This window comes from Pterocles gutturalis, unplaced genomic scaffold, assembly GCF_000699245.1.
Source record: "Pterocles gutturalis isolate BGI_N339 unplaced genomic scaffold, ASM69924v1 scaffold31742, whole genome shotgun sequence".
NCBI classification, from domain to species: Eukaryota; Metazoa; Chordata; class Aves; order Pterocliformes; family Pteroclidae; genus Pterocles; species Pterocles gutturalis.
In genome coordinates, this window is record NW_010113788.1 from 24,924 (window position 1) to 34,329 (window position 9,406).

At 39.8% G+C, this 9,406-nt stretch overlaps 1 protein-coding gene across 1 annotated transcript; it reads right to left on the reverse strand.

Annotated features, from left to right (window-relative positions):
* Nucleotides 1-2,811: 2,811 nt before the first annotated feature.
* TLR5 (toll-like receptor 5) lies at nt 2,812-8,949 on the reverse strand. Its single transcript, XM_010074631.1, has 2 exons — nt 8,930-8,949; nt 2,812-5,683 (listed from the first exon to the last, which is right to left on the reverse strand). Exon 2 carries the CDS (start codon nt 5,674-5,676, stop codon nt 3,094-3,096), a length of 2,583 nt encoding a protein of 860 aa, XP_010072933.1. The 5' UTR covers nt 5,677-5,683; nt 8,930-8,949; the 3' UTR covers nt 2,812-3,093.
* Between the last annotated feature and the right edge of the window lie 457 nt (nt 8,950-9,406).

Sequence of the window (9,406 nt, forward strand, 5' to 3'; positions counted from 1 at the left end):
GGGGTGGGAGCAATGATGGATACTAACTGTAAATTAACAAGGTGATAGATCTACCAGTATGTTGAACCATCCCTCTGAGGAGGGATTAGCAATCGGGATTAGCAAATATAGTTGGACAACACTTTGCTGAGACTAGTGTGCATGTTGGATGGGAGGGCGAGGGAAGCCGGATTTCACTGTATGTTAAATAACAATCATGTAAATTGTGAAATAATACATGGGCGTATCATTGCTGGCTTCTGTTGCCCTCCACAGGGATATGTTTGTAGAATCTGAGTGCCTTGATTTTGAGCAGGAGCCCATGTAATCTTTGTAATCTGACCGCTTGGCTAACTGTTACTGTTGAGCAACCCTGCCTGCTTGACCAGTTAATGTTTATAATATATGTTGCAATGGTGGGGGTGCGCTTTTACTATTAAATACCTGAGCTGAGACCATGTGGCACTGAGTCACTGTCCTCTGAATATTCCCTGTGCTGCTACTGCAATTAAATTCACTAGCTTCCGTTTTAATAGCTTGCTTTAGAGCCAGTGTCACACTTCACACCCTATTCTGGACACTCTCCAACAAGTTAATGTCTTTCACTGAGGAGGGTGAGTAAAACTGATGAGAGTATCCTTAACTAAAGAGCCATAAAATTCTAACAGAGCAGTAATGTTCCCAGTGAGCCTGAAGGGAATCTGATCAATAGTTATGAGGTTGAGGCTCAGTTTATGGCTTTAATTCATCAAGTACAGTCATTCTCCATTTTTGTACAGGATGCTTTTGTGGTTCCCGCTGAGCAGAGGAGTATAAAGTCTGCACAAGCCCCTTCTGGACAATTCCCCAGGCTTTGTCATTTAAGGAAAGGTGACTCCACAGAGGTGGTGATCAGGGTCCTATGATCTATTTGAAGTCAATTTTTCATTGTATAAGACAGAGTGTACCAACTGCATTTGTTCTGAGAGTCTCAGGCTTGGAGTGGTTTCACAATATGTAAAAAAAAAAAAAAAAAAAAAAAAGTTATTTTGGGTACTGTAGTTATTCATATGCCTGCAAACCACTCCACAATCAGGAATGGTTCAGTAGCATGTTTTCCAAAAATCCCTTAACTGTGTTTTGTAGACCCCTTATAAGAGAATTTGCAAGGGGCAGATGAGGGCTGGGCTACTTCTCTGTTTCTGGGCTGCACCTGTGGTAGGAAGAAGTTTTCTCAGATGCTCCTGACACAGGTTTGATCTCTTTAAGTTTCCAAAATGGTGTATAAGCACAGAGGCAGATGATGAAATTTCACCCAAAGGTTTTATTAAAACCTTTATGTAAATAGTCAGACTTTTCCAAAGACTGAAGTAAATGCAGGTTTTATGTAGCCACCTCCCACCAGTGGCATTAGCATGAAAACAGAAGCAATTTCAAACAAAATTGAAAAGACTTATTAAAGCCATGTGGGTAATCTCTGTATCTACTCGCCATTCCTGCATACACAGGTTATCAGAAGTAAGTTTTAAGTATCTGAAATGATAAGAGTGCCTTGTAAGTACACAATAAGGTCCTAACTGGAGAGGACTCAATTTCAATTAACACTTAACCAAAAATGTTTTGTGACATCCATTCAAATACAGTTTCTTAAGTATGCTTTTAAAATCCCCATCTGTGATCCCATGCTAACAGCCTGGACCTGCATATGATCTTCATTGTACAAATTCATTCTGCTTCGGCTGTCTGTGATTTTTAATGTGACATACTCCCTGGTATAACCTCTGACTTTAAAGGATGCCCATAAATATTTGCACTGGTTGGGAAAAAAAAAACCAAAAGGCAAAAAGTTGGACATTTTCAGAGAACTGTGAGAAATGCATAGAGCTGAAATGCATGTGGTGGTTTTCTGACTGTCTACGAGGGCTCTGGGAAGCCAGGGCTGCTGGTACTTTTTCAGACCTCTCTCTGCAGCAGCATTTTGTCCCTAACGCCAGCAGCAGCCGCAGTGGCCGGGAGGCAGGAGTTTGGGAAGCCCAAGCTGTTACCCAAGCCAACAGCGACACCCAGGGCTCCATCAGCACAGTCCATCCCTCTTTTCATCTGATCCCTCATGCAGCCTGGAAAATTTTCCAAGGTTTAGCCCTTTTCTGTTCCTGAATGACTACACAGATTAAGAAGGAAGTAATATTTCACTGTAGTAATTTTATCAATAGAAATCCTGTATGTTGGTGCGCTGAGAGTAAATTATATGAGCCACAGACACCTCTATATTCAAATGACTGCATTCACACAAAGTGGCTTGTACTTTTTCATCTCTATCAAAGCAGCTAAGGTGTAGTAAATCTCTGCAGCTAAAGTCAAGACAGCCAGCTTATAAAACATTCCCTTCCTGCTTCTTCACTACAGCAAAAAACTCACCCAAGCCACACTGAAATTATTTTTGTAAGCTTTTGTTGAATAAATGTATAAACCGAGATGAACAGTACACTCAAGGAGTATGTCACCATCGAAATAACAGGTGCAGGTTCTATAACAGTGAACACTGAATCAGACTTTTATTAAAACAACCCTGAACAACCCCCTGCAGACATACACCTGAAGAAACAGTTGTAAAATGATTAGAGAGGTAAGAGCGTACCAGGCACTAATGATTCTAGAAAAATATTTCAATAGAAGCAGAAAAGCACCTTAGAATTGATCAGGACACAAGGATGTACAGAGAACAACCCCAATGACACACCAGCTCTCTGTACTTTCCGCTCACAGAACGTGGAAGCTGTCTGGCAGTCGCAGAGCTATTGGCCATGTCACCGGCGTACAGCCTGCACAGCTGCTGAGGTAGTTTTTTGTAGTACTCCAAAAATCAGGATTAAAGTGTCTGAAGCTGAACATCCAAAATACAAAAGCAGCTGTGATTCCTTTAATTCTGAAAATGTGTGTCATAGTCCACAAAATAATTGCACTTTAATATATTTGCTGGTTGCTTTCAAGCTGTATCCGTATTCAGTAGGATTTATACTGAAATAGTTATCTTTCTACCTGCTTTTTCAAGGAAAGATGAAGAAAACTACTGTTTATTCCCGCCATGGCACAGCTGGAAATGGGATATTTAAAAAGACAGCAACCCATACGCTCTCAGTGGGAGACTGTTGCTACAGTTTGCAGCTCTATACCACTGGTTTTCCTTCGCACTTTTTTTTCCTTCAGAATTTGGCAAGAAAGGTTATTTAAAAACCAGTCTACATCTTGATAATCTTCAGGCCACCGCAAATATTGACTCCTTTGTAAAAAGTTTCGAATTGGTTTGTGTTTCATCAGTTGATATTGAGAAAGTGACCCAACCACTACCATAATGAGGACATCTTTCATATCGGAAAAGTACCTGCTCTGGGCAAAATTAAAGGCTTCCACACACCACCCATCTTTGAGAAACTGCCTGGTCACAATGCAAATTGTTTTCCTGCTGTTCCAAATAGCATCACGAATATTGTTGATATGTTCTTCCCCAGGCAAGAAATCTCTTTCCTCAAAGCACAAGGTAAATCTGTTTTCAGCAAAATACTGTGAATCCAGGTGCTTTAGCAAAGAGTTCTGGACCCATTCAAAGTCATTTTTGCTGTAGCACAAATATGCATCATATCTGTATTCACTTTTATCTGCTGCTTCAGGATGGCTGTCTATCAATTTTTTGATGATAGTTTTATACCAGACAAAACAAATTCCCCGACACCGCGTAAAAATGATGACTGCCATCAGAAACATTAGAAGAGTGACGGAGAGGAAGATGAATACTGAGAACCTGAGTGACTGCTGGAGTTCATCTTCACTACAACCATCATACGTCAGAAACGACAGTGGTACCCCTGCGAATGCCGGTGGGTAGACACAGTACCTGTCAGATTCTGAGCCAGCTAGGGTTACATTGGTTTCATTTAGCCACACTAGTAGACTCGTTAAAGTACAATCACAGACATACTTATTATGTGTTATATCCAGAATGCTCAAAGCCATGAAAAACTCAGGCTCAGGGGAAAAAAGCTGGTTTCCAGATAAGTTCAGGTTTGTTAGGCTTTGTGGAAAAAGCCCAAGAGAAAGATGAGTCAATAGGTTGGAAGCTAGATTAAGTCTTTTTAGAGATGTTAGACCTCTAAAAATCTCCTGTGGAAGAGCACTAAGGTAGTTGTTATTTAGATGTAGAACCTGAAGTTTGGACAGTGCCCTGAACACATCCAAACATAAATCTCTCTCCCACACAAGCTGTAACATATTTTCACTTAAATCCATGTAGATTAACTGATTGTTTTCTATAACATTATCACTTTTCACACAGTCAGAAAAGCGATTCTGTTTTAAGAAGATATACTGCAGATCTGGAACTTGGAAAAGAATATACAGGTCACCCAGGTTTGTCAACCAATTTCTTTCTAATTCAAGGTGTGTTGCTACTATTGCTGTGCCAGCTACAGACATTAGCTTATTGTCACCTAAAAAAGCAGAGGTCAGATGGGGAAAGGAAGGGAGCTTTTTAATGGCGTTGTCTCGGAGATCAATTACTTTCAGACTTACTAAGTTACGGAACGATTTTTCACCAATCATCCCAATGTGATTTTGCTGTAAATCAATCAACATTACGCTATGTAGACCCTCAAAACTATAATCGTACAACTCACCTAAAAGATTACTCGAGAGATTGAGAACTTTTAGGTTTCCCAGGCCAAAAAATGCTTGCCTTTGGATTTGATTTATCTTGTTTTTGAAAAGGTTCAGCGATTCCAGGTTACCAAGGCTTTGAAAGATTAAAGAATTGAGAGAGAAAATGTAACCATTTGAAATATCAAGCAAATGAAGATCACTTCTTGCTAGTCCGGCAAATGTATCATTATCTGGATTTTTTAAGTTATTAAAGCCAAATCCCGAACCCATTGTATGACTGTTAAATATTAAAGAACTGATTTGAGTCCCTTTAATGGCTTTACAGAAATACTGGACTTTCTCTGTGCTCCAGCCATTGTCACTAAGGTCTAGTAAGTGAAACGTAATATTTCTGAAAGGATTTGGGCATTTGGCCCAGACCATTTTATCTGTCTTGTACAAATTATTAGAACTGAGGCTAAAAAATAGAAAGTGTTTTCCTCGGAAGCTGGTAAGATTGCTTTCACACAGGTTGGATATCTTGTTGAATTCCAGGTTCACAGTTTTCAAGACTGTTAGATTATAAAATAAGGGATGCGGCTGAAGTCTTGTGATTTGGTTCCGTGAAAGATCCAATTCTTCTAACGAGCTCAAATCTTGAAAGTAACGTTCCTCCAGGATGGAATCTCCAAGGTAGTTCTGAAACAGACGGAGTACAGTCAGACTTGGCAAGCCCACAAAAGTATCAAGATCCAGTTGAAGAATCTTATTGTATCCCAAGTCTAAGACACGAAGGTTTGGCAGGTTCCTGAAAGCTGCTTTTCCTATGGTCACAGGATAGACATATTGCGTTCCAATTTCCAATAACAGCAACCGCTCCAGCAGTGGAAATGAAGTTGCAGTCACTTGTCTGATATAGTTGAAAGTTAGCAAAAGCTTCACTGTATCCTTTGGCACAAGTGGAATCTCTGTGAGGTTGCAGTAATAATATACGGAGACTTGGGCTTCTGAATAACAAGTTCTAAATGCACGTGTGTCACTAGCTAGTGATATTCCAAAGACAAGCACTAGCTGTTGATGTAACATCACGAATCTATGTGAAAAAAAGTGAAAATAGTAAGTATTAATTCTGTAGTTGGCTATCTATGCAGTAAGTTGTAAAGCAGGTTTTTAACAGTTGTAGAATAAAAGACTAATGACACACTGAAAATTACTAGTGATTGCGGATATCCTTCCTCTAAAGTCTAACAGGCACCCCCTGCTAGGCTGGCTGGTCAGAAGATGGGTCCCAAAGAGATGCGAGCACCTCCTACGACCTGAACTTTATATGCCTTAAGGGCGGCATCAGAACCCCACTAGGTAAGTGTGAAAATCTTGCATCATGGAACTGATAATGCTGGTGTATTTGCTTAATTCCTTAATCAGTTATCCAAAGAGGTCTAAACAGTTTAAACCTGTTTGGATTACCAAAGTAAAGTGCAGTCATCCAGCCATCGAAACAGCACAGGCTAACACTGCTCTCTCCCTGAGCGCTCTCCTTGTGAGAGCAATCCTGCTATTTGGAATTCACACAGAAGTGCCTAACAGCCATGAATTTTTAAAAGGGGGACCTCTTTTGGGGCTCCTTGGGCCTCAGACTAACCCTGCAATGTGAAATTGTTCTTGAAAGGGTTGTAAAATAGTTTTGAAAGTATCTGCAGGAAGAAGGCTAACAGTGAACAAAAAGAAAAAAAAAGCAGTAGCCTGAAGCTTGTGCTGCAAGATACCACATTTTGTGAAAAACCACATTGCCTGAACTGTGAATTCCTAAATTTTACAAAAAGGGGCATAACATAATTTATGCAGCTCACTGATGAATCCATTTATTAATTTATTCCCACTCTGGATTTTCCTTGCATTATGCCATCTGTCCGCCTGTCTCTCTCTTTATCTGAGACAAAAACCTCTTCAAAGCAAGGGAAGTTTTTTATGGAGCATGGTAAAGAACAGAGCAAGTTATTAGCCCTAAAGTGGTTGTTTGTGTACTGTAGTTTAAAAAAAAAAAAACAACTTCTAACTAAGATTGCAACCATCTGCCTCTGCTTTTAAAAAAAGCATTTATTGAAATGAAATGACAACCCAATGGAAGCATTTTTGTGACCTCTAGCACAATCTGCTTAAAAATTGTACGTGTAAATCCTTGTGGAACCAAACCCCCAATGGCCATCTAACATCTGCAAAGTAAATCTGCTTCAGAGAGGAAAAAAGTTGGGCTTTGAGCCAGTAATTTAAAAGAGGTAAACCCCGCTAATTATTATTATGATTTGAACACACTATTTAAAGCACGAGTACAGAACTCTATGCAGAATATTGCACTTGAACTAAAATCACGTTATGCTTGTTGCCATTGTACAAAGTGATTTCTGGGAAATTAAAAGGTATGAAACCACTATGGGATTCCCATGGCAAATACCAAGTGAAAGCGACAGCCATTTGTTAGAGACTATCTGCTAAATAGGAAATACAAGGATATTATAGTACCATCGAATCTTGTAACTGACACAATCCCGCTGTACCTAACATTTTTTGTGACGTTCTCAGAGCCATCTGATACCAAAACTTCAACTTGTTACAACTGTGTCTACTATGGTGAGTCTACAAATTTCCACCCTAGGGGCTCAAACGTCAAGTGGGAAACACACATACCTTGCAACTTAAAATACTAATCTTGTCATTTTTTAAGGCAATTTCATGGTTTTGGGACAAGATCTGATTCCTGAAAGTAAAGGAGATTATGAATATAGGAGGGAGTGCTGAATTCCGAAGTCCTGGCATTCAAATTTCATTCACATTTCGTCTCACTAAGGAATTTGGGATGTGCTGCAAAGAAAAACAAATTGCAGGCACTGAGTATCAAAACTCTGTTAAGAGATTTTAACTGCAGATACAGGGAATAATTCCTAGTACTATGCACTGGTAAAAGGGGACACCATAAACAGCTAACTATACAATGTTTGTCTTTGTTACTACAAAACTTGTAGGTTATTAAAAAAGACACAACTAAACATACAGCAGGTCATTCAAGTTCTTGTTTACTTTTTACTTTTCTCTTTGCTTGAACCATGAAAACAAAACACCAAGTTTCCCTTTTACCATTTGTTAACTATTACAATGGTTTTTGTTGACACCATAATATGTTTAGCACAAGTAGTTTTAAATTACATTTATCTTTCAGACGTTTACATTTCCATTCCTTGTATTTGCCCAAATGCTATGGCTGTTTTTTAAAGTTTGGGCAAAATCCCAGCATCACAAAAAGCAGTCACAAATAGAAAGTACTTTGGAAGTCAAAATCTAATAGACATGTGTATCAACTTACCGTAAGAAAAAGCTCAAAATGTGTAGAATTTTAGATTTTAAAATGTAGTTTTATTTTTATTGTGAGAAAATAAGAAAATGGTGAAGATTTCTAGCTACCTTTGCTTTTACATTTATCTGCTTTTCCATGTTCTTGTAAGTTAAAGAATTCTAACAACCTCTTAACAGTTGTTAACACTCCACCTACACTCTGGTTTGATGACAAGAAAGATTTCATTTGTAAACTCCTTGATCCCTCAATTTTCTCTGCCTAAATTACTAGCTTTTACTGCAGATCTTGTCTCTCCATGATCAGGAGGAGGATGCCAGCAGTAAGTAATCCCTCTTACTGCTCTCATGAGGAAAGCAAAGATTTTTAATATAACAGAATCCCTCCATGGAGCATTTTATACAACCCGTCACCATTGTGTATTAGCACCTAAAACTTTTTGGGAATATTCTTCCCACAGAATGGTCATCATCCCATTCAGTTACCTGCCTGTGCATGGACATGGAGATGAAGGGATGCGCAAATGCTTCATTCGTTATAGAAAACTAGAGCAATGAAGCTTAGAGACCCAGAGCTCAGCATGTTAGACTTTCCTTCCTTCTACTGCATTGGTGTCAGAACGGGTAAGTGGGAAAGGGAGAAGCAGGGAGGGCTGGTGGGGAAGGCAGCAAATGCTTTTGGGATGGAAGGTCCTAAGCAGGGTATGTTTCTGAGCAATGGGAAGAACTTTTAAAATGCAGGGTGGATATTCTACCTAGATCTAAAGGCAGCAAGCGAGTGCACACAGAATGCAAATACTGTAGCTCTGGTCTCAGCCTCCTCAGGAAGTGTGCGTCTGGATCAGGGAAAGCCGATGCAGATGCTTTGAGTCATCGGGAACTGACCTACGCTATTGTACTAACTTTTTAAAAATTCAGTTTTGTTAACTTGGTTTTACATCACCTAGAAACCTTCACTGGCACAGCAAAAAAAAAGGAAGGGAACTGGCAGTGCCTGAGAGTGGATGCTGTAGTAGTGCCTTCCATCTCAGCACAGCTGTGCACATCTTAAGACATCCACAGAGGCGGTCAGTAAGTGGGGCCTGAAGTACAGTTGAAGAGGAGGACTAAGACTGTCCCCTTTTTTGATGTACAGAATCCAGGAAAGAACTTAGAGTAACAGCTCTCCCATGGGGAGTTAGAAAGCACTTGCCGTTCCCCTTTCCACACCCCCAACAAAAATGCACTGCAGTCCACATAAATAAAACCAGGATACGTACCCTATTTTGTCCTTGCTGGTGGCCAACAGTATTTGCTTGCTTTTCAAGAGTGACCTGAAAGGAAAATTTTGGTCTCAGAAGTGGTTTCATGGAGCATTCAGCAGCATGCTTTGTCTCTTTGTACCTGACCTTTGTACATCTGTAATGGATGCTTGGCCATATAAGGTCCTTGGAACGGTTCCAGGAAAGGGGTTATGGCAGATACAGCAGCT

What these genes read in the sequence shown, in the direction of transcription:
- TLR5 (XM_010074631.1), bottom strand. Translation starts at nt 5,676, where the DNA reads ATGTTACATCAACAGCTAGTGCTTGTCTTTGGAATATCACTAGCTAGT.